Raw genomic sequence first — 25,490 nt, 5'->3', positions numbered from 1 at the left:
CCAAGGAGGAATCTCTCCTCTCGATCAACATTCTGGAATTGCGGACGGTCTTCAATGCATTGAACGTAGCCCAGCATTTGATTCAGAACCGTCCTGTTCAAGTACAGTCGGACAACGCCACCACAGTGGCTTACATAAATCATCAAGGCGCCTCCTCTATAACCCCGCCTCCCAGCACAGGAGCTCAGTTTAGTTAACCAGCCCAATGCAGTAGCAGGAAAAGAGACGACAACGGTTAGTAGCCACATACACCACACTCTGACGACAAGAGAAATGTCAGCGGCTAATGCCATATCAACCCAAAGAAGCTAAATGCGTCAGGGTGGGCGCCTTGTGGAGCCCAGTGTACCTCGCAGAAAGAGTTTTAACAAGGGTAAGTTGCTGCGGGGTACACTGGGCTCCACAAGTCTGGACAATGGGGATGTCCTAAAGCAGTTCCTTATGGGAGGGGACGCACTGTAGCGGGCACAAGAACCCGGCGTCCAAAGAAAGCATCCTGGGAATCGGCGATATCGAAGGCATAGAACCTTATGAACGTGTTCCCGGAGGACCACGTAGCCGCCTTGCACAATTGGTCAAGGGTCGCACCACATTGGGCCGCCCAAAAAGGTACAATAGACCGAGTAGAATGGGCCGTAATGTTAACAGGAGCTGACAGACCAGCCTTCACATAAGCATGCACAATCACCATTCTAATCCACCTGGCCAGGGTCTGCTTGTGAGCAGGCCAGCCACGTTTGTGAAATCCAAACAAAACAAAGAGAATCAGCCTTTCGAATAGAAGCAGTTCTCTTCACATAGATATGGAGAGCCCGTACCACATCCAAAGACTGCTCTTTGGGAGACAAATCAGGAGAAACAAAAGCTGGAACCACAATCTCCTGATTAAGGTGGAACGAAGAAACCACCTTAGGTAAATATCCAGGACAAGTCCTAAGAACCGCCCGGTCACGGTGAAAAATCAGATATGGGGAACTACAAGACAAGGCACCCAAATCTGACACTCTTCTAGCAGAGGCAATAGCCAGCAAGAACACCACCTTAAGGTCAGCTTGAACCAAGAGGTTCAAATGGAGGCTCCTGCAATGCCTCCAAAACCACCGACAAGTCCCAAGGAGCCACAGGCGGGACATAGGGAGGTTGGATACGCAACACACCCTGAGTGAAAGTATGAACATCAGGTAAAGTCGCAATTTCTCTCTGAAACCACACCGACAAAGCAGAAATAAGAACCTTGAGGGAGGCCAGACGCAGGCCTAAATCTAGGCCCTGCTGTAGAAAAGCCAAAAGTTTGGCTGTACTAAACTTGGAAGCGTCATAATGGTTAGATGAGCACCAAACAAAGTAGGAATGCCAGACCCGATGGTAAATCCGAGCAGAGGCCGGTTTCCGGGCCCGCAACATAGTTTTAATGACCTCTTCAGAAAAACCCTTAGCTCTTAAGACAGAAGCTTCAAGAGCCACGCCATCAAAGACAGCCGGGCTAGGTCCTGGTAGACACAGGGGCCCTGAACGAGGAGGTCTGGGCGTTGTGGAAACAGAAGTGGACGCTCTGACGATAGACCTTGCAGGTCTGAGAACCAGTGCCGTCTGGGCCACGCCAGAGCTATGAGAAGCAGATTTCCTTTTTCTTGCTTGTACTTCCGAATTACCCTGGGCAGGAGTGACACCGGAGGGAACACGTACGGCAGCCGAAACCTCCATGGCACCGCCAGCGCATCCACGAATGCTGCTTGAGGATCCCTTGTCCTTGCTCCGAAGACCGGAACCTTGTGATTGTGTCGAGACGCCATCAGATCCACATCTGGAAGATCCACCTTTCCACGAGGAGTAGAAGCACTTCTGGATGGAGGCCCCACTCGCCGGCATGCACAACCTGACGACTGAGAAAGTCCGCTTCCCAATTCAGGACTTCCGGAATGAATATTGCCGATATGGCCGGTAGATGGCGTTCTGCCCAACGTAGAATCCGTGAGGCTTCCTTCATTGCCCAACGGCTTTGAGTGCCGCCTTGATGATTTATGTAAGGCACTGTGGTGGCGTTATCCGACTGTACTTGAACAGGACGGTTCTGAATCAGATGCTGGGCTAGGTTCAATGCATTGAAGACCGCCTGCAATGCCAGAATGTTGATCGAGAGGAAAGATTCCTCCTTGGTCCACCGACCCTGCAAGGAGTGCTGCTAGAGCACCGTGCCCCAACCTCTTAGACTGGCATCTGTCATCAACAGGACCCAGTTGGATATCCAGAAGGGACGGCCTCTGCACAATTGTCGGTCCAGGAGCCACCAGAGCAGCAACAGACGGACCTCCGGAGTCAAAGAGATCATGTGAGACCTGATCCGGTGAGGCAGGCCATCCCACTTGGCTAGAATCAGCTTCTGGAGGGGGCGAGAATGGAATTGAGCATACTCCACCATGTCGAATGCTGACACCATGAGGCCCAGCACCTGCATTGCCGAATGTATCGACACTTGCGGACGAGAAAGGAAGCAACGAATCCTGTCCTGAAGTTTCAGGACTTTCTCCTGGGACAAGAACAACCGCTGGTTGTGAAGTCCAATAGCGCTCCCAAATGCACCATGCTCTGAGCAGGGACCAGGGAGGATTTCTTCCAGTTGATGAGCCACCCGTGGGCTTGTAGAAACCGGACCGTCATATCCAGATGACGCAGGAGAAGATGATCTGGGGATTTTGCCAGGATTAACAAGTCGTCCAGATACGGCAGTATCCTGACCCCTTGACGGCGGAGTACCACCGTCATCACCGCCATAACTTTGGTGAAGACTCGCGGAGCCGTTGTTAAACCAAAAGTTAACGCCCAAAACTGGTAATGAAGGTTGCCAATAGCGAACCTCAGGTATTGTTGATGTGACACTGCTATAGGAATATGCAGGTAAGCATCCTGTATGTCCAGGGAGACCATGTAGTCCCCAGGTTCCAAGGCCAGAACTATAGAGCAAAGGGTTTCCATACGGAACTTGGAAACCTTCACAAATCTGTTCAGTGCCTTGAGGTTGAGAATGGGTCGGGAGGACCCATTCGGTTTCGGGACTGGAAACAGCGGAGAATAGTACCCCCGGCCCCTCTGAGCAAGAAGCACCTGTACTACGACTCCTGTATCCAGGAGGGTCTGTACCACCGTTACCTCATAAAAAGCTTTTCTTAGGGCTGCCTGGAGCAGCCCCTCTGTTAAGTGCCTGCTTACTGCAGCACCAACTGACAAACTGAGCTCCTGTGCTGGGAGGCGGGGTTATAGAGGAGGCAGCGCTGTGCATTCTGGGAACAGTCAAAGCTTTGAGCCTGTTGGTGCCTCGGATCAAGATCCTACTCTACACCCCATTGTCCAGACTTGTGGAGCCCAGTGTACCCCGCAGCAGAAAATATATTCTTCACAGTTACTAGAGAAGGTGTGGATAATGTCCATCCTGCTGCATTGCACAGCTCTGCTACAAACCAGAGACCTTGTTTCCACTATCAAGATAAGTGGCATCTCTTGCACCAGGGGTGTCTGAAGAGAGGAGTCGTCCAATGGTCAGTAACTTGCTTGAAAGGGATTAACCTTTCCCAGATACTGCCAAGACCACAAACAGTTATTGTGTATTACTAATATCTGAGAAATCATTCAAATGCCGTTCCAGAGATCTTGTTGGGGTGCACTTGTGAAAGAAAAATGTACAGCATACTAATAACTGGACAATATTTTGCTTCAAATAACTACCTTCCTCACATTTTTGATTAATCACCATAATAGAAAAAACAGCAACTCCGTAAATGAAGAGGAGACTGGATATTTAAATACTGTATGAAGCATAAAAATATGATTGATGGACAAGTTATGGTAAAACTTACCTTTGTCTTACTTCAAGGTCCATGGTATACACAGGGAGAGACACTGGGGTGAAGGTAGCTGGATAGGACCGGGCACCATACAGTTAAAGCTTTTACAGGTCCCAAGATGCTCTGGTCAGTCTCCCCTATACCCCGCCTCTAGCCCAGGCAAATCAGTTTGGTCAACTAGCGCAGGAGTGATCGAGAAGAGAGACTGGTACACAGAAGAAACACTCACTCAATAGAAAATAAGAATTTACTCACCGGTAATTCTATTTCTCGTAGTCCGTAGTGGATGCTGGGGACTCCGTAAGGACCATGGGGAATAGACAGGCTCCGCAGGAGACTGGGCACTCTAAAGAAAGATTTAGTACTATCTGGTGTGCACTGGCTCCTCCCTCTATGCCCCTCCTCCAGACCTCAGTTAAGGAAACTGTGCCCGGAAGAGCGGACATTACAAGGAAAGGATTTTGGAATCCAGGGTAAGACTCATACCAGCCACACCAATCACACCGTACAACTCGTGATAAACTTACCCAGTTAACCGTATGAACAACAACTGAGCATCACTCAACGGATGCCACATAACTATAACCCTTTATTAAGCAATAACTATATACATGTATTGCAGAAAGTCCGCACTTGGGACGGGCGCCCAGAATCCACTACGGACTACGAGAAATAGAATTACCGGTGAGTAAAATCTTATTCTCTCTAACGTCCTAGTGGATGCTGGGGACTCCGTAAGGACCATGGGGATTATACCAAAGCTCCCAAACGGGCGGGAGAGTGCGGATGGCTCTGCAGCACCGAATGGGCAAACACAAGGTCCTCCTCAGCCAGGGTATCAAACTTGTAGAATTTTGCAAAAGTGTTTGAACCCGACCAAGTAGCAGCTCGGCAAAGCTGTAATGCCGAGACTCCTCGGGAAGCCGCCCAAGAAGAGCCCACCTTCCTTGTGGAATGGGCTTTCACTGATTTTGGATGCGGCAATCCCGCCACAGAATAAGCCTGCTGAATCGTGTTACAGATCCAGCGAGCAATAGTTTGCTTTGAAGCAGGAGCACCCAGCTTGTTGGGCGCATACAGGATAAACAGCGAGTCAGTCTTCCTGACTCCCGCCGTTCTGGTTACATAAACCTTCAAAGCCCTGACTACGTCAAGCAACTTGGAATCCTCCAAGTCACGAGTAGCCGCAGGCACCACAATAGGTTGGTTCAAATGAAGAGATGACACCACCTTTGGCAGAAAATGCGGACGAGTCCGCAATTCTGCCCTGTCCATATGGAAAACCAGATAGGGGCTTTTACATGACAAAGCCGCCAATTCTGACACACGCCTAGCTGAGGCTAAGGCCAACAGCATGACCACTTTCCACGTGAGATACTTTAGCTCCACTGTCTTAAGTGGCTCAAACCAGTGGGATTTCAGGAAATCCAACACCACGTTAAGATCCCAAGGTGCCACTGGTGGCACAAAAGGAGGCTGAATATGCAGCACTCCCTTAACAAACGTCTGAACCTCAGGCAGTGAAGCCAGTTCTTTTTGAAAGAAAATGGATAGGGCCGAAATCTGGACCTTTATGGACCCTAATTTCAGGCCCATAGTCACACCTGACTGTAGGAAGTGTAGGCATCGACCCAGCTGGAATTCCTCTGTAGGGGCCTTCCTGGCCTCACACCAAGCAACATATTTTCGCCATATACGGTGATAATGTTTTGCTGTCACGTCCTTCCTAGCCTTTATCAGCGTAGGAATAACTTCATCCGGAATGCCCTTTTCTGCTAGGATCTGGCGTTCAACCGCCATGCCGTCAAACGCAGCCGCGTTAAGTCTTGGAACAGACAGGGCCCCTGTTGCAACAGGTCCTGTCTGAGAGGCAGAGGCCATGGGTCCTCTGCGAGCATTTTTTGTAGTTCCGGGTACCAAGTCCTTCTTGGCCAATCCGAAACAATGAGTATTGTTCTCACTCCTCTTTTTCTTACGATTCTCAGTACCTTGGGTATGAGAGGAAGAGGAGGAAACACGAAGACCGACTGGAACACCCACGATGTCACCAGTGCGTCCACAGCTATCGCCTGAGGGTCCCTTGATCTGGCGCAATACCTTTTTAACTTTTTGTTGAGGCGGGACGCCATCATGTCCACCTGTGGCAGTTCCCATCGATTTACAATCTGCGTGAAGACTTCTTGATGAAGTCCCCACACTCCCGGGTGGAGGTCGTGTCTGCTGAGGAAGTCTGCTTCCCAGTTGTCCACTCCCGGAATGAACACTGCCGACAGTGCTTGCACGTGATTCTCCACCCAACGAAGAATCCTGGGTGGCTTCCGCCATTGCAACCCTGCTTCTTGTGCCTCCCTGGCGGTTTACATGGGCGACCGCCGTGATGTTGTCTGACTGAATCAGCACTGGTTGGTCTCGAAGCAGAGGCTCCGCTTGACTCAGGGCGTTGTATATGGCCCGTAGCTCCAGAATATTTATGTGCAGACAAGTCTCCTGACTTGACCACAGCCCTTTGAAGTTTCTTCCTTGAGTGACTGCTCCCCACCCTCGGAGGCTTGCATCCGTGGTCACCAGGACCCAGTCCTGTATGCCGAATCTGCGGACCTCGAGGAGGTGAGCACCTTGCAGCCACCACAGAAGAGACACCCTGGCCCTGGGGGACAGGGTGATCATCCGATGCATCTGAAGATGCGATCCGGACCACTTGTCCAGCAGATCCCACTGAAAGATCCTCGCATGGAACCTGCCGAAGGGAATGGCTTCGTATGACGCCACCATCTTTCCCAGGACTCGCGTGCAGTGATGCACCGACACCTGTTTTGGTTTTAGGAGGTCCCTGACCAGAGTCACGAGCTCCTGAGCCTTCTCCTCCGGGAGAAACACCTTCTTCTGGTCTGTGTCCAGAATCATGCCCAGGAAGGGCAGATGCGTCGTAGGAATCAGCTGCGACTTTGGAATATTCAGAATCCAGCCATGCTGACGCAACACTTCCTGAGAGTGTGCTACGCTGAACAGCAACTGCTCCCTGGACCTCGCCTTTATGAGGAGATCGTCCAAGTATGGGATAATGGTAACCCCTTGCTTCCGAAGGAGCACCATCATTTCCGCCATCACCTTGGTAAATATTCTCGGTGCCGTGGACAGGCCAAACGGCAACGTCTGGAATTGGTAATGACAGTCCTGTACCACAAACCTGAGGTACTCCTGATGAGGTGGATAAATGGGGACATGCAAGTAAGCATCCTTGATGTCCAGAGACACCATAAAATCCCCCTCTTCCAGGCTTGTAATGACTGCTCTGAGCGATTCCATTTTGAACTTGAATTTCTTCAGATAAATGTTCAGGGATTTGAAATTCAAAATGGGTCTGACCGAACCGTCCGGTTTCGGTACCACAAACATAGTGGAATAGTAGCCCCTTCCCTGTTGAAGGGGGGGAACCTCTACCACCACCTGCTGGAGAAAAAGTTTGTGAATTGCCGCCAACACTACCTCCCTTTCCATGGGGGAAGCTGGCAAGGCAGATTTTAGGTAACGGTGAGGGGGCGTCACCTCGTATTCCAGCTTGTATCCCTGAGACACAATTTGTATAGCCCAAGGATCCACCTGTGAGCGAATCCACTGGTGGCTGAAATGTCGGAGACGCGCCCCCACGGCTCCTGGCTCCGCCTGTGGAGCCCCAGCGTCATGCGGTGGATTTAGTGGAAGCCGGGGAGGAATTTTGTTCCTGGGAACTAGCTGCATGGTGCAGCCTCTTTCCTCTACCCCTGCCAAGAAAGGATGCACCTCTGACTTTCTTGCTCTTCTGAGAACGAAAGGACTGCATTTGGTAATACAATGCTTTCTTAGGCTGTGGAGGGACATAAGGCAAGAAATTTGACTTCCCAGCCGTAGCTGCGGAAACTAGGTCTGAGAGACTGTCCCCAAACAATTCCTCACCCTTATAAGGTAAAACCTCCATGTGTTTTTTAGAGTCGGTATCCCCTGTCCATTGCAGAGTCCATAAGACCCTTCTGGCAGAAATGGACATTGCGTTTACTCTAGAGCCCAGCAGGCAAATGTCCCTCTGGGCATCCCGCATATATAGGACCGCGTCCTTGATATGTGCCAGGGTCAGTAGAACAGTGTCCCTGTCCAGGGTATCTATCTCCTCAGACAGAGTATCCGTCCATGCTGCTACCGCACTACACATCCAGGCCGAAGCAATTGCTGGCCTCAGCAGTGTACCAGAATGTGTGCACACAGACTTTGTGCTTTCTATCCGCAGGATCCTTTAGGGCGGCCGTATCCTGAGACGGCAGGGCCACCTTCTTAGACAAGCGTGTCAACGCCTTGTCTACCCTAGGGGAGGATTCCCAGCGTAACCTGTCCGTTGGCGGGAAAGGATACGCCATAAGTAACCTCTTGGAAATTATCAACTTCCTATCAGGGGAATCCCACGCTTTTTCACATAATTCATTCAATTCATGTGACGGGGGAAAAGTCACTTCTTGCTTTTTCTCCCCATACATATAAATCCTCTTGTCAGGGACAGGATTTTCCTCAGAAATGTGTAATACATCCTTCATTGCTACAATCATGTAGCGGATGGCTTTAGTCATTTTAGGCTGCAACTTTGCATCATCGTCATGGACACTGGAATCAGATTCCGTGTTGACATCTGTGTCGACTAACTGGGATATTGGGTGCTTTTGAGACCGACGGCCTCTGCGCTGTGGGATCAGGCATGGGTTGAGACCCTGACTGTCCCAAGGCTACAGCTTTATCCAATCTGTTATGCAAGGAGCTTACATTATCATTTAACACCTTCCACATATCCATCCAATCAGGTGTCGGCCCAGTCGGCGGCGACACCACATTTGTCTGCACTTGTTCTGCCTCCACGTATCCTTCCTCATCAAACATGTCGACACAGGCGTACCGACACACCGCACACACACAGGGAACGCTCTGACTGAGGACAGGACCCCACAAAGGCTTTTGGGGAGACAGAGAGAGTATGCCAGCACACACCCCAGCGCTATATAACCCAGGGATTACACTGTACCTTAGTGTTTACCCAGTAGCTGCTGTTTTATATACCTCTGCGCCTAAATTTATGTGCCCCCCCCCCTCTCTTTTTTACCCTATATTGCACCTGTATACTGCAGGGGAGAGCCTGGGGAGCGTCCTTCCAGCGGAGCTGTGAAGAGAAAATGGCGCTGGTGTGCTGAGGAAGAAGGCCCCGCCCCCTCAGCGGCGGGCTTCTGTCCCGCTTCTCATGTGTAAAAATGGCGGGGGCTCGTACATATATACAAGTGCCTGACTGTATATATGTCTATTTTTGCCATCAGGTATCTTAATTGCTGCCCAGGGCGCCCCCCCCCCCCCTGCACCCTACAGTGACCGGAGTGTGTGGGTGTGCTGCGGGAGCAATGGCGCACAGCTGCAGTGCGCTACCTTAAGTGAACACAGGAGTCTTCTGCCGCCGATTTCGATTTGTCTTCATGCTTCTGCGGCTTCTGTACTTCTGGCTCTGCGAGGGGGATGGCGGCGCGGCTCCGGGAACGGACGATCAAGGTTAGGTACCTGTGTTCGATCCCTCTGGAGCTAATGGTGTCCAGTAGCCTAAGAAGCGCAACCTAGCCGCATTTAGTAGGTTTGCTTCTCTCCCCTCAGTCCCACGTAGCAGAGAGTCTGTTGCCAGCAGAAGCTCTCTGAAAATAAAAAAACCTAACTAAAATACTTTCTTTCTTAGTAAGCTCAGGAGAGCCTACTAAAAGCACCCAGCTCTGGCCGGGCACAGATTCTAACTGAGGTCTGGAGGAGGGGCATAGAGGGAGGAGCCAGTGCACACCAGATAGTACTAAATCTTTCTTTAGAGTGCCCAGTCTCCTGCGGAGCCCGTCTATTCCCCATGGTCCTTATGGAGTCCCCAGCATCCACTAGGACGTTAGAGAAAAGGGAACCCATGACTAAGAGAAGAAACCCATCAGGATGGGAGCCTTGTGGTTCCCATCGTCCTTGAAGAAGAGAGTTAAGTTTTACCATAACTCTTATTTTCTTCTTCAGGGTCCATTGCCTTCACAGGGAGCGACATTGGGGATGTACCAAAGCAGTTGTTTAAAGGGAGGGTACACTCCTGGGCAGAAAGGAGTATCCGGCATCCAATTTAAGCACCCTGAGAGGCAAATGTATCAGAGGCATAGAACCTAAGAAAGGTGTGGACAGAAGACCACGTTGCCGCCTTGCACAGTTTTTTTGGCAGACATGCCACGGCAGCCTGCCCACGAAGCACACAGAGCGAGTACAATGGGCAGAAACTGTATCCGGCACAGGTAGGTCAGCCTGTTGAAAGCCTGTGAGATAGTTAATCGAAGCCATCTGGCCAGAGTTTGTCTGTTAGCTGGCCAGTTCCTCTTGTGGAATCCGTACAGGAAAAAGAGGGAATCTGTTTTACTGATGGGGCTGGTATATTCCACGTAAAAAAGCGAATAGCATGAACCACATCCAAGGAGGCTTCCCTTGGTGAAAGGTCGGCACAACAATATCCTCATTAAAGTGGAAACTGGACACTACCTTGGAAAGGTAGTCAGGCAGAGTCCGAAGAACAGTTCTGTCTTGATGAAAGATGAGAAAGGGAGAGCGGCAGGAGAGTGCCGCTAAATCAGACACTCTTTGGGCGGATGCAATAGCCAGAAGAAAGTCTTTGTTGTCAGCCATTTGAGGTCCACTGAGTCCAGGGGTTCAAACTGAGGCTCTTGAAATGCATGGAGAACCACTGGAGGGACAGGGAGGTTGAATACGAAAGACACCTTGAAAAACATCAGGCAGGGAAGATATGGTTTTAAATTACAGAGCGGGAGAAACCTTTGGGCCCTAGGAGGGATGACTCAAGAATTACGCCATCAAAGACAGATAAGCTACGTCCAGGCACAGATACGGACTTTGAGACAACAAGTGGAAAGACTCTAGAGATCGGTGAACCAATGGCGCCTGGGCTAGGCTGGAGTTATAAACATTGTGCCTCCTTCCTGACTGAATTTGCAAAGAACTTTTTGAAGGAGGGAGAGCAGAGGGAAGAAGTAAGCCAAATGGAAGGTCCACTTCCTGCCAGTGCGTCCAAGAAGGCTGCTTCGGGCTCCCTTGTTCTGGACCCGTACACTTGAACCTTGTGATTGTGTTGTGAAGCCATGAGGTCCACATCCGGTACGCTCTATTTGTCCAGCATGAACTGGAAGACTTCTGGGTGTAGAGCCCACTCACAGTCGCGCATGTCGTAACAGCTGTGGAATTCAGCCCATCTGAGAATGTGTGCCACTTCTTGCATTGCCAACAGACTGCAAGTGCCCTCCCGATTATTGAGGTAGGCCACCACAGTGGTGTTGTCAGACTGGATGTGACCAGGCCTGCCCCGGAGAATGTCCTGTGCCAGAGTGAGTACTCTGTAGATAGCTTGGAGCTCCAGGAAGTTGATTGCCAAGCAACTCTTGGTTGACGTCCAACAGCACTGAAAAGAGAGAGAGTGTTCACCTGTCACATGGCACCATCTGCGGAGACTGGCATCCCTGGTAAGGAGTACCTAATCTGGAATCCAGAAGAGTCTACCCTTGTCCAAGTGGGACGTGTTAAGCCACCAAGCTAGGGACAGACAAACATCTGGAGTAAGGACCATTGCCTGGGGTCTGAGCAGATGCGGTTGCCCATTCCACCTTGACAGGATCAGGTGTTGAAGGGGCCTGGAGTGGAACTGGGCATACTCCACCATGTCGAAGGTGGAGACCACGGATCCCAAGACCTGCATGGCTGAGTGCATTGACACTCTGCTGCTGTGAAGTAATTTGCATACTCGTTGTAGTGTGGAAATTTTGTTTGCTGGCAGGAAAATTCTTTGTACCAGAGAAATCAGGAGCACTCTCAGATGCAATATTCTTTGAGAAGGGGTCAGGGAAGACTTTTTCCAGTTGATGAGCCAGCCGTGTGCTTGCAAGAAGGCAATGGTCAGCTGAAGATGGCAGTGAAGGACCTTCGGAACAGCGTGCTAGAAACAGCAGGCATCTAGGTATGGGAGTATTCTGACCCCCTGACGTTGAAGCTGGATAACCATCACAGCCATGATTTTGGCAAGACCCAAGGAGCTGTAGAAAGACCAAAAGGCAGTGGCCGAAATCGGAATTATTAGTGGAGGACAGCAAAACGAAGAAACAGTTGATTGGAGGGTGCTATAGGCACATGCAGGTACAGTAAGTGTCCTGAATTTCCAGGGACCCTATAAAGTCCCCAGGCTCCATTTCTAGGACAATAGAGCAGAAACCTAGGCACTCATATAAACTTATTCAGGGATTTGAAATTGAGGATAGGCCAATGAGACCCATTGGGTTTCTGAACCAAGAAAGAGTAGGGCCTGTGCAAAAGAACTGTTTGGGGATTGGTGTCATCTCAGGAATGAGAGAGTGTACCTGTGAGAGACCACTTCATGCATCCATTCACCTGTGGTGGTTTGATGCCAGGACTGCGCAAACTGAAATAGTCAGACTGAGGATTTATCTTCAGATTTGGTAGCAGGACATCTGGTAGCCCAGGCATGTTTGGCCCTGAGCTTGGAGGCTGACTGACGAGAGTAGGACTGTCCTTTAGCTTTGCCTTGGGGGCGAAATGACTGAAAGGAAGCTGTCCCAGGCTCTGGGGTAGATGCTGAGGGCAGGAAAGCAGTTTTAGATACTTCCAGAGTAGCCACAATTTGCCCAATTCTGCGCCAAACAGGGCCTCCCCAGTGTAAGGCAGTAATTCGAGGGCCTTCTTGGATCATGTCAGCTTTCCATGAGTGCAGTCAGAGGTAGCAGACGCCTTGGAAGCCAGGCGTTCAATATCCAAAGCCGCTTCACCCTAGTAGGAGGCTGCAACCCTAATATGCGTGATGCGGGACAGCTGTTCCCATGTAACATCAGAGGGAAGGCTTTCCTCTAGAGCAGTGGTTCCCAACCCCGATCCTCAAGTACCCCTAACAGCTCATGTTTTCCAGGTCACCTAACAGTTGAACAGGTGTATTCATTACTCACCGACACATTTTGAAACACACACAGGTGGAGCTAATCATTTTAATTGCCATCCTGAGAGGAGACCTGGAAAATATGAACTGTTGTGGGTACTTGAGGCCCGTGGATGGGAACTACTGCTCTAGAGCTTCGTCCAGCTTTCAGCCACCCAGGCAGCAGCCATAGCTGATCGTGTAATGGCTCCTGTAAGAGAAGACACAGATTTAAGACAAGCCTGAATTTTTCTATACGTAGTCTCCTTCAGGGAAGATGCAGTCAAGATTGGCAGGGTAGAGCTTTTAACCAGGAGTGCCAGGTAGAAATCCACTGTAGGGGAAATCTCCCACTTGGCACAATCGCCAGAAGAATAGGGTACAAAGAAGCCAGATGTTTTGTTATCTGGAACTTTCTACTAGGGGTATTCCATGCTTCACGCATGAAGTAATTAAGCTGTTCTGACTGAGGAAAATCAGCCTTTATAACCTTCTGCCATTTGATTAGTGGTTTTGGCTTAGCAGCAGGCTCCTACTCCTCTATTTGTAGAACAGACTTAACTGCCCGCACCAGGACAGGTACATCCAAGGTAGTAGGACGCTCCTCCTCACATGAGGGGGATTCAGGGAGAGCATAGCCTCCCTGAGTCCCCCTCAGGGAGGCCGAGAGGGACTCAGGCCTCATAAGCCTCCCCAGATGACATCTCAGAATCTGAAAGCTGCGTAGACAGAGTATTGCATAGGACCCCTAGATGCTTTAGTGGGTAATGTGTAAGCGACGGCTGTCACACTGTCAAACTGCACCTTAACTGGTTGATGCTGGAGGAGTAGCAGAGCTAGACAAAGAGCTCTATAGACCACTTGGAGCACCAGAATATCGATTCGTACCCAGCTCTCCTGAACCAACTGCTATGGTCGCCATCCATGCATCAGAGAACAATAGAAGTCAGCCTCCCACTCTGGGTTTATCCAGGTGGAGGCTAGCCATGTCATGCAGCAGGGTCATCAGTTTGCTTGGTGGCAAGGTGTCTGGTAGACTAGGTCTGTTTTACACCTGGACTTTGAGCCCTTGGGAGGAAGAACCCTGGAATCTGCAAAAAGACTGTCCCTTGGTTTCCCGCTGCAGACAAAAAGGATAGAAAATAGACATTCGCAACCTGGGTGCTGCCACGATCTTATCCAATGGGAGAGCCTCAAGGGCCTTTTTAAGAGTCTTCATCGGCGCACCAGGTACAAAGCTAGAGTGCTCTCCTGGCTGCTACAGCAGAAGCCAACACTGTAGAGGTTAGTAAACCTGTGTCAATCGCCATCTCGCCAAGATAGAAGCCTGCCTTCTGCATATGCTCCACTAGAGACAATAACTATTTTGCAATTATCAGTATGGAGACCGTCCTCCAAGGCATCTGCCCAGCGTCCGATGGCCTGAGCCACCCAAGTGGAAGCAAGGGCTGGGCATGCAATAGCACCTGCATTAGAATAAACTGCCTTGAGGAAGTTCTCTAGCTTCCTATCCATCGGGTCCTAAAGGGATGCAGAGTTAGGTAAAGGGAGGATACTAGTTTTCACTAGCTGAGCAATGTAAGCATCTACAGGAGGGGACTCCCATTTGGGCCTATCCACAGCTGGGCGTGTGGAAAAGGCAGCAATGTGCTCAGATACCTGTAAGGGCTTGTCAGGACGAGCCCGTGTCTCAGCCAGGAGTTCCTTAAGTTGTGCAGAGGAATGGAACTCAGCGGCTACTGCCTTCTTACGCTAAAATACCAGGGCATTAGACTTAAGAGGCCTGCACCGAACCCTTGATCAAAACTGCAGATTTTTCTTCCTTAAATCAGGGCCTCCGTATCTACCCGTGGTAGGGAGTCTTCCAGGATAGTGGGGGCCTCAACATCCGAGATAAGGGAAACATTATCCTCATAACCTGAGGAAGCCTCAGAGTATGAGTCATAACCAGACAGACGTAGGGCTAGCTCATCAGACACTTGGATGGGTAGTCCCTGTCTAGTATCTTCTGGAAAAATGCTGACACATGTGCCAACCCCAGCACTAAGTGAAGGAATGCATCCATGGTGGTTCCATGGTAGACAACTGTGAATCACCCTGAGCAGGTAGAACTCAGGTAGCCTGGCCTGAGCCTGTAGATAGACTAGCAGGGAAAAGCGGTCCTAGGGGTTGCATGATTAACTTACTGCAACGAAAATGCGGTAGCCCATGCCGGTTCCTGACTGAAAGCTGTGGGACCTACCGTTGCGTAGTCCTGAAACACTGGATGCAAATACCATCATGGTCCTGAACCTGAGGGTAAAGCACATCAGCACAGGTCCTACAGTTATGCAACGCAGAAGCGCACACCTCCCCGGGCTTTCCTTTCATCACATGTTAATGAAATTCCAAGAATGCCTCAACACACAAAAGTTATCCAAACTGAAGTGTGCAATTAAGGGGTAGTGCACTGAATGTTAGAGCGCCACAAAACAAATTAATAAGTGGGCTATGCAGACAAGTGAGATCTAGGTGAATTCCTGTGAACACAAACAGTAGTCCCTACACAGAAAATTAGGGGGGAAAAAGACAGAATACATGCTACACACAGTATGCACTAAAATGCAGAGACCGTGTAGAAAAGAAATGCAGTACTCCTATACACTAACAAATACATCCGCATAAAACATTCAGTGCAAAAAACCAATGGACAAATAGTGCTCAACAATCCAAACCCAACAGCTAGAGTGAGGTATACAGGGAGACAGGAGCCCGTGCGTCTCTCTACCGAGTTGATGAGGCAGGCAATGTGCTAAAATGGCTGCCCAGCTTCTCATAAAGGCAGGAGGGAACGTGCCAAGGGAGTGGGGGAGGGGCTAACAGGGAAAGCATGCCTGGACAGACAGGGTAATAGGCGCTATACTGTATAGAGCCCTGTTACAATAAGAATCACCCTGGTGGTCTAAAGGAGTGTAGAGACAACCTGGGCACCCACCACCAGCTTTCTCCCTCATCCACGGTGACAGTCACGATGTGTGCAGCTCCATACAAGCAGGGGTCCGCCTTACCAGTCCCTGATGCGTCCAGTTGCGGCTACCCTACTGTGTGCTGGAACTGGTCAAGGTCAATGACCCAGTCACCAGCGCTGCGACCGCCGGCGCTGGAGATTGTTGGAGTGACAGTGAGGGCTGACTCACTGCCTGCTCAAGTAAATGTAAAACAGAAGTTGAACTAAAAGTGAAAATAATAATTATTAAAAATAAAAAAATTAACACACACACACACACACACACACACACACACACACACACACACACACACTAGCAGAAGCTGCTTAATAGCAACCCCTGTGAAAAACCATGCAACAAACAAACTTAATGCCTGTGGCCAGGAGTGGGGTATAGGAGAGAGGGAGCCTGGGCTGCTGGAAAATAAATCTTAACTCTTTGGTGTCCAGACTATATCACCAGCCTATACCCAGTGTTATCCTTGTGGCTGAAGAAGAAGAAAAAAAAAAATAAGAATTTACTTACCGATAATTCTATTTCTCGTAGTCCGTAGTGGATGCTGGGAACTCCCTAAGGACCATGGGGAATAGCGGCTCCGCAGGAGACTGGGCACATCTAAAGAAAGCTTTAGGATCACCTGGTGTGCACTGGCTCCTCCCCCTATGACCCTCCTCCAAGCCTCAGTTAGGATACTGTGCCCGGACGAGCGTACACAATAAGGAAGGATTTTGAATCCCGGGTAAGACTCATACCAGCCACACCAATCACACTGTACAACCTGTGATCTGAACCCAGTTAACAGCATGATAATAGAGGAGCCTCTAGAAAAGATGGCTCACTACAACAATAACCCGAATTTTTTGGTAACAATAATTATGTACCAGTATTGCAGACAATCCGCACTTGGGATGGGCGCCCAGCATCCACTACGGACTACGAGAAATAGAATTATCGGTAAGTAAATTCTTATTTTCTCTGACGTCCTAGTGGATGCTGGGAACTCCGTAAGGACCATGGGGATTATACCAAAGCTCCCAAACGGGCGGGAGAGTGCGGATGACTCTGCAGCACCGAATGAGAGAACTCCAGGTCCTCCTCAGTCAAGATATCAAATTTGTAGAATTTTACAAACGTATTTGCTCCTGACCAAGTAACTGCTCGGCAAAGTTGTAAAGCCGAGACCCCTCGGGCAGCTGCCCAAGATGAGCCCACCTTCCTTGTGGAGTGGGCATTTTAAGATTTTTGGCTGTGGCAGGCCTGCCACAGAATGTGCAAGCTGAATTGTACTACAAATCCAACGAGCAATCGTCTGCTTAGAAGCAGAAGCACCCAGTTTGTTGGGTGCATACAGGATAAACAGCGAGTCAGATTTTCTGACTCCAGCCGTCCTGGAAACATGTCTTTTCAGGGTCCTGACCACGTCAAGCAACTTGGAATCCTCCAAGTCCTTAGTAGCCGCAGGTACCACAATAGGTTGGTTCATGTGAAATGCAGAAACCACCTTAGGTAGAAAATTTGAGGATGAGTCCTCAATTCTGTCCTTTCAGAATGAACTATTAAGTAAGGGCTTTTATATGATAAAGCCGCCAATTCTGACACCCGCCTGGCTGAAACCAGGGCTAACTCGTCACTTCCATGTGAGATATTTTAAGTCCACAGTGGTGAGTGGTTCAAACCAATGTGACTTTAGGAAAACTCAACACAACATTGAGATCCCCAAGGTGCCACTGGAGGCACAAAAGGAGACTGTATATGCAGTACCCCTTTTAAAAATGTCTGAACTTCAGGCACTGAAGCCAGTTCTTTTTGGAAGAAAATCGACAGGGCCGAATTTTGAACCTTAATGGACCCTAATTTTAGGCCCATAGACAGTCCTGTTTGCAGGAAATGGAGGAAACGACCCAGTTGAAATTCCTCTGTAGGGGCCTTCTTGGCCTCACCCCACGCAACATATTTTCGCCAAATGCGGTGATAATGTTTTGCGGTTACGTCTTTCCTGGCCTTGACCAGGGTAGGGATCTTCAGGATCCGGCGTTCAACCGCCATGCCGTCAAACGCAGCCGCGGTAAGTCTTGGAACAGACAAGGCCCTTGCTGGAGCAGGTCCTTTCTTAGAGGTAGAGGCCACGGTTCGTCCGTGAGCATCTCTTGAAGTTCCGGATACCAAGTCCTTCTTGGCCAATCCGGAACCACGAGTATAGTTCTTACTCCTCTCCTTCTTATGATTCTCAGTACTTTTGGTATGAGGGGCAGAGGAGGGAACCCATACACTGACTGGTACACCCACGGTGTTACCAGAGCGTCCACAGCTATTGCCTGAGGGTCCCTTGACCTGGCGCAATATCTGTCTAGTTTTTTTGTTTAGACGGGACGCCATTATGTCCACCTTTTGTTTTTCCCAACGGTTTACAATCAGGTGGAAGACTTCTGGGTGAAGTCCCCACTCTCCCGGGTGAAGGTCGTGTCTGCTGAGGAAGTCTGCTTCCTAGTTGTCCACTCCCGGAATGAACACTGCTGACAGTGCTATCACATGATTTTCCGCCCAGCGAAAATCCTTGCAGCTTCTGCCATTGCCCTCCTGCTTCTCGTGCCGCCCTGTCTGTTTACGTGGGCGACTGACGTGATGTTGTCCGATTGGATCAATACCGCCTGACCCTGAAGCAGGGGTTTCGCTTGACTTAGGGCATTGTAAATGGCCCTTAGTTCCAGAATGTTTTTATGAAGAGATGTCTCCAGGCTTGACCATAAGCCCTGGAAATTCCTTCCCTGTGTGACTGCTCCCCAGCCTCGCAGGCTGGCATCCGTGGCCACCAGGACCCAGTCCCGAATGCCGAATCTGCGGCCCTCTAGAAGATGAGCACTCTGCAACCACCACAGGAGGGATACCCTGGTGACAGGGTTATCCGCTGAAGCATCTGAAGATGCGACCCAGACCATTTGTCCAGAAGGTTCCACTGTGCGTGGAATCTGCCGAATGGGATTGCTTCGTAGGAAGCCACCATTTTTACCCAGAACCCTTGTGCATTGATGCACTGAGACTTGGTTCGGTTTTAGGAGGTTCCCGACTAGCTCGGATAACTCCCTGGCTTTCTCCTCCGGGAGAAGCACCTTCTTTCTGGACAATGTCCAGAATCATCCCTAGGAACAGAAGACAAGTCGTCGGAACCAGCTGCGATTTTTGGAATATTGAAAATCCAATCGTGCTGCCGCAACACTACCTGATATAGTGCTACACCGATCTCCAACTGTTCCCTGGATCTTACCCTTATCAGGGAATCGTCCAAGTAAAGGATAACTAAAATTCCCTTCCTTCGAAGGAATATCATCATTTCGGTCATTACTTCAGTAAAGACCCGGGGTGCCGTGGACCATCACTACGGCAGCGTCCGAACTGATACAGTTCTGTACCATAACCTGAAATACCCTTGGTGAGAAGGGTAAATTTTGACATGAAGGTAAGCCTCCTTGATGTCCCGAGACATCATGTAGTCCCCTTCTTCCAGGTTTGCAATCACTGCTCTGAGTGACTCAATTTTGAATTTGAACCTCTGTATGCAAGTGTTCAAAGATTTTAGATTTTAGATTTTAAAAATCGGTCTCACCGAGCCGTCTGGCTTCGGTACCACAATAGTGTGGAATAATACCCCGTTCCCTGTTGCAGGAGGGGTACCTTGATTATCACCTGCTGGGAATACAGCTTGTGAATGGCTTCCAAAACTGCCTCCCTGTCAGCGGGAGACGTCGGTAAAACAGACTTTTGGAAACGGCGAGGGGAATACGTCTCGAATTCCAATTTGTACCCCTGAAATATTATCTGAAGGATCCAGGGGTCTACTTGCGAGTGATCCCACTGCGCACTGAAATTCATTGAGAACGGGACCCCACCGTGCCTGAATTTGTAAAGCCCTAGCGTCATACTGAGGGCTTGGCAGCGGCGGAAAAGGGTTTCTGTTCCTTGGAACTGGCTGATCTCTGCAGCCATTTTCCTCTCCCTCTGTCACGAGCAGAAAAGAGGAACCCTTTTGTCCGCTTGCCAACCAGGACTGCGCCTGATAATACGGCGTCTTATTTTGATAGGCGACCTGGGGTACATCCCCTCTTTTAAGGCAATACTTCCAAATGCCGTTTGGAATCCGCATCACCTGACCACTTTACTGGAATAATTGAACAACGCACTTATACTTGATGCCAGTCGGCAAATATTCCGCTGTGCATCCTGCATATATAGAAATGCATCTTTTAATTGCTCTATAGGCAATAATATACTGTCCTTATCTAGGATATCATATTTCCAGTCAGGGAATCCGACCACGCCAACCCAGCACTGCACATCCAGGCTGAGGCGATTGCTGGTCGCAGTATAACACCAGTATGTGTGTAAATACATTTTAGGATACGCTCCTACTTTCTATCAGCAGGATCCTTAAGGGCGGCCATCTCAGGAGAGGGTAGAGCCCTTGTTTTTACAAGCGTGTGAGCGCTTTATCCACCCTAGGGGGTGTTTCCCAACGCACCCTAACCTCTGGCGGGAAAAGGTATACTGCCAATAACTTTTTAGAAAATATCAATTGTTATCGGGGGGAAACCCACGCATCATCACACACCTCATTTTATTTCTCAGATTCAGGAAAACTACAGGAAGTTTTTCCTCACCAAACATAATACCCCTTTTTTTTGGTGGTATTAATATTACCAGAAAAGTGTAAACTTTTTCCATTGCCTCAATCATGCAATGTGTGGCCCTATTGGAAATCACGGTTGTCTCTTCACCGTCGACACAGGAGTCAGTACCCCTGTCGGCGTCTGTATCTGAGGTAACGGGCGCTTTAGGGCCCCTGTATGAGACGTCTGGACATGCACAAGCTGAGTAGCCGGCTGTCTCATGTCAACCACTGTCTTTTATACAAAGCTGACACTGTCACGCAATTTCAACAGTACATCCACTCAGGTGTCGACCCCCTAGGGGGTGACAACACAATTTCAGACACTCTACTCCGTCTCCTTATCATTTTTCTCCTCATACATGTCGACACCAACGTACCGACACACAGCACACACACAGGGAATGCTCTGATAGAGGACAGGACCCCACTAGCCCTTTGGGGAGACAGAGGGAGAGTTTGCCAGCACACACCAGAGCGCTATATATATATATACAGGGATAACCTTATATAAGTGTTTTTCCCTTTATAGCTGTTGTATTGTTATATACTGCGCCTAATTTGTGCCCCCCTCTCTTTTTTAACCCCTTTCTGTAGTGTAGTGACTGCAGGGGAGAGCCAGGGAGCTTCCCTCCAACTGAGCTGTGAGGGAAAATGGCGCCAGTGTGCTGAGGAGATAGGCTCCGCCCCTTTCTCGGCGTCCTTATCATCCTTTTTCTGTATGTTTTGGCAGGGGTTAAATGCATCCATATAGCCCAGGAGTTATATGTGATGCATTTATTTTAGCCATATAAGGTTTTTTTATCGATTTATTGCGTCTCAGGGCGCTGCCCCCCCCAGCGCCCTGCACCCTCAGTGACCGGAGTGTAAAGTGTGCTGAGAGCAATGGCGCACAGCTGCGGTGCTGTGCGCTACCTTATCTGAAGACAGGATCGTCTTCTGCCGCCGATTTCACCGGACCTCTTCGCTCTTCTGGCTCTGTAAGGGGGACGGCGGCGCGGCTCCGGTGACCCATCCAGGCTGAACCTGTGATCGTCCCTCTGGAGCTAATGTCCAGTAGCCTAAGAAGCCCAATCCACTCTGCACGCAGGCGAGTTCGCTTCTTCTCCCCTTAGTCCCTCGATGCAGTGAGCCTGTTGCCAGCAGGTCTCACTGAAAATAATAAACCTAAACTAAAACTTTCACAAAGAGCTCAGGAGAGCCCCTAGTGTGCACCCTTCTCGTCGGGCACAGAAATCTAACTGAGGCTTGGAGGAGGGTCATAGGGGGAGGAGCCAGTGCACACCAGGTGATCCTAAAGCTTTCTTTAGATGTGCCCAGTCTCCTGCGGAGCCGCTATTCCCCATGGTCCTTACGGAGTTCCCAGCATCCACTAGGACGTCAGAGAAAAAAAATAAAAAATACAGAGCTTACTACATTATTGAGACCATAAATTTAAGGATGTAAATGATGACAACAAGACCAATAAAATAAACATGCAGGAGCACATAAAGGGCCTGATTCAGGTTTTAAGCAAAGCAATAAAGCACATAACTGGTGTAAACCATGTTGCACTGCAAGTTAGGCAGATATAACATGTGCAGAGATTTAGATTTACGTAGCATGTGTTCAAAGTGAAATTTAAATTGCAGTGTAAAAATACAGCTGTCTAACATTTATAGGCTACATGAAAAAGCAGACAGTATTTAACCCGCAAGGAAACAATACAACACACCCAAATCTAAATCTCTCTGCACATGTTACATCTGTCCCACCTGCAGTGCAAAATGGTTTTGCCCAGTTGTCTGGTTTTTTTTTTTTTTGCTTTGCTTAAAAACCTGAATCAGGCCCACAAGATTTTAATATGCCTGTAACCTATCTTGGATGCAGTTGCAACTTGAACGCAGCTGACCGGCACGTTAAAAACAGGGTTCACAGAACAGTATGAAGAACATGAAGTACAATGCAGATTTCAAAGTAAAAAAAAAAACCATGTCATAAATGTAAGGCAATAGAAAATACTGCATTCATGAACTGTTCGTATATCAACACTAGTATATACGGGGTCAGCATATTCTTCATAGAATTCTATAAACCCTAATAGAGTGTACATTAAACAGTGAGGATGGCTTAGACAAGACTGCCACAGAGGAGCCTGAAAAGGTCCCTGGAATATATTGTTCTGTCCTTCATTTAACTGCACCATATCATACACGATCTCTTCTGATTGTCAGCAGCACAGTCAACCAGAAGATATTGTACACAACCTGTGGGAGTGCGCAAGCGACCATACACACTGTACAATTAGCACGATATGTTGTCCTGATTTGCCCTGAAACGACATATCATGCAAGTGTGTACCCGGTCCTTACTCTAACCAGTGCCACACAATTAGTATATGACATCAGAGCAATGTTTCATCCCTTGCGAACATACAAGGTTGGGGGGTGGGGAGGGGTCGGGGGAAGAGACATTGGCTTCATTCAACTTTTATACTGCATAAACTACTAGCCTTGGTTTAAACCAAATGGGTTTTTAAAAAAAATCAGTTTTTTTTTTTTTTAATATGCTGTGACTACAGGCACAACACCGTGACTTCTTAAAAAAAACCAAAAAACCTATTGTTAGGGAATCCCTGGGATTATTCTACGTTCTTGTTGCTTGTGGTCTTCATCTTATACTCCTTTTCCACCTGTAGCACGGGTCGCAGCCGGGAGCCTGACACAGCTGCGACCCGTGCTACAGCCCCCTTTCCCACAACGCTCACCAACCCGGCATATTGCCAGGTTGGTGACGCTGCTAGTGACGTGGCAGGGGCGGCGCTGGGAGATCATATGATCTCCCAGCGCCGCCCTTCCATACACTGAACGGGAGCCGTGTCAGATAAGAGGTGCTAAATCTGTATAGCATCAAGCTTCTCCCCCAACATTCCCATAGGACAGGAAAAACCAACAGTTAATACTCAGTCTTAAAGAGTAAACCCCATCAACACATTAAACAGGCAATACACAAAAAAACACCTCATGGTTTAATCTTCATGTTTACTTCAATTCAAAACCTTATGTATTTCCCATTATTGAACAACTTCTGACTGCTCAGTCCTCTTCAGCTAGTGTAGAAAGAATTTTTACTTCTTTTGGTTTAGTTCATCCGAAGTTTCGAAACAGACTGGGAACTGAAAAGGCATCTAAACTAGTGTTTTTATTCAAATGTTTAATGCAAGTGAATATCCAGTGCTAATGCTGAACTCCTTTTTTTGTGTTTGTGTGTTTCTCTGAAAAGTACTTTTGCATGTTTTAAATTATATTTAGTCTAAAATTGTTTTATTGAAAGATTTCAAATAAATCATATGAAAGCCTAATAACCATGGATTGTTAACGTTAAAAAGCATTAAAACATGGTTGATCGAGGTTTCTAATACATAGCAATATTTCACAGTATTATAACAGGATTACATTTTTATTTTCATTAAAACATTAAATGCAAAAATATAAAAATAAACTGGTTTAAATAAAAAAAAAAATTTATAAAAAATAAAATAAAATAAAAATTTATAAGCGTTAGGGTTACCAGATACTAATGAACGGACTGGGCCTTATGTCCAGCAACTCAACAGGGCCTGCCTACCTTGGGGCGCATAAAGTGACCTGGGCCTAATGCCCTTATTCGTGGCATGGGCTGTCTGTCCTCCTAACATGCCCCACAGGAATGACGTATGACTACACCCATAGGCCTAGTGCCTAACACCTGGAAGTCTTAAGGGGGCTATATTACCGATGGCCAAGGGTTTCCGGTATGTTTTTGCCATTAAAAAATGTTGTCAATAGGAACTCCGCTTAAGTCGAGCACAGCATGCAGACATGATAGTAATGCGATTTAAAGCATTGTCAGTTTTAGAACTTTTTAATATTTATTAACAGTTCCTTATATAGCGCAGCAAATTCCGTTGCGCTTTACAATTTGAAACATAATTATAAAGCATCATGTTACATTCTAAGCAAATGCTGTGAAACTGCTTTAAATCACATTAGCATGCCAGTGTGCCACATTCAACATAAGTGTCCCCTTTCTCATTATAAACATTATGAATGTTGAAACAACAACTACATCCCCACTTCAGGAGCAACTAAAGACCAAATGTATGACAAGAGTAGCTAAAAACCATTATACAAACCTTTGTAACAGGCCAACGTAAGCGCACTTTCTTTGAACTCATTTGAATGGGTATTAATGCCTGCTCCATTTTCCAGTAAAATCCTTGCCACATCAACATGACCAGCACTAGCAGCTTCCATTAATGGCGTGTGTCCATTTTCATTGTGATCCTCTATGTTGGCACCTTCTTTCAACAAGACCTTAACCACATCCACAAATCCAGCAGCGCAGGCATAGGTAAGGGCAGTGTTTCCTAGAAAGAAAAATGGCAGTCAGAAACAAAATGTGACATTACAAAACATTTTCCTTGTAGAAGCAGACTGTAAAGACGTTACATACCAGTTGAAGATTGAGCATTGACATCAGCAGAATGAATTAATAGAAGCTTCACAATGTCCACAAATCCACCACTAGCTGCTGCCATTAGAGGTGTGATGTCACCTTTATTTCCTCGATCTTCAACACTTGCATGCATAGCGAGCAAAACCTGTACAATGATTACAGAAATTATATTTTAGTTAAAAAACAAGTAACCTCAAACTAGATAGGAAATGAAAAATAAGAGTGAGGTTTGCAAAATGTATATTCTAAAGGGGCATACACACGAGAAGATAAAAGTGGACGATATGCATGATAAAGACGTGCATATCGTCCAGTGTGTATGCATAATAAAGATGCGGGGACATTTCAAGTGAAATCTTCATTGAGGCAAAATCTTCTCATGTGTATGCCCCTTAAGAAACATTTGCAACCTAAAACAATGAGGAGCAATGTGTGCAGCAGAAGACTTTATTGCATAATTTACTTGTGAAAACATCAATGCAACAGGAAAAAAAACAAAAACAAAGTTTTTTGCTACTGATGGAAGG

At 48.1% G+C, this 25,490-nt stretch overlaps 1 protein-coding gene across 2 annotated transcripts in view; it reads right to left on the bottom strand.

Annotated features, from left to right (window-relative positions):
- Window positions 1-25,490, bottom strand: part of ANKHD1 (ankyrin repeat and KH domain containing 1) — a 411,439-nt gene that overhangs the window by 275,904 nt on the left and 110,045 nt on the right. For both annotated transcript variants that reach the window (XM_063928239.1, XM_063928240.1), the window contains exons 5-6: window positions 24,961-25,108; window positions 24,641-24,874 (exon numbers count right to left, since the gene is read on the bottom strand). In XM_063928239.1, the coding sequence (XP_063784309.1) occupies window positions 24,641-24,874; window positions 24,961-25,108 (382 nt within the window). The remainder of the gene's footprint in view (window positions 1-24,640; window positions 24,875-24,960; window positions 25,109-25,490) is intronic.

Source organism: Pseudophryne corroboree, chromosome 6 (assembly GCF_028390025.1).
Source record: "Pseudophryne corroboree isolate aPseCor3 chromosome 6, aPseCor3.hap2, whole genome shotgun sequence".
Taxonomy (NCBI): Eukaryota; Metazoa; Chordata; class Amphibia; order Anura; family Myobatrachidae; genus Pseudophryne; species Pseudophryne corroboree.
Note: the sequence above shows the minus strand (reverse complement) of the source record. Positions and strands in the feature narration are given on the sequence as shown.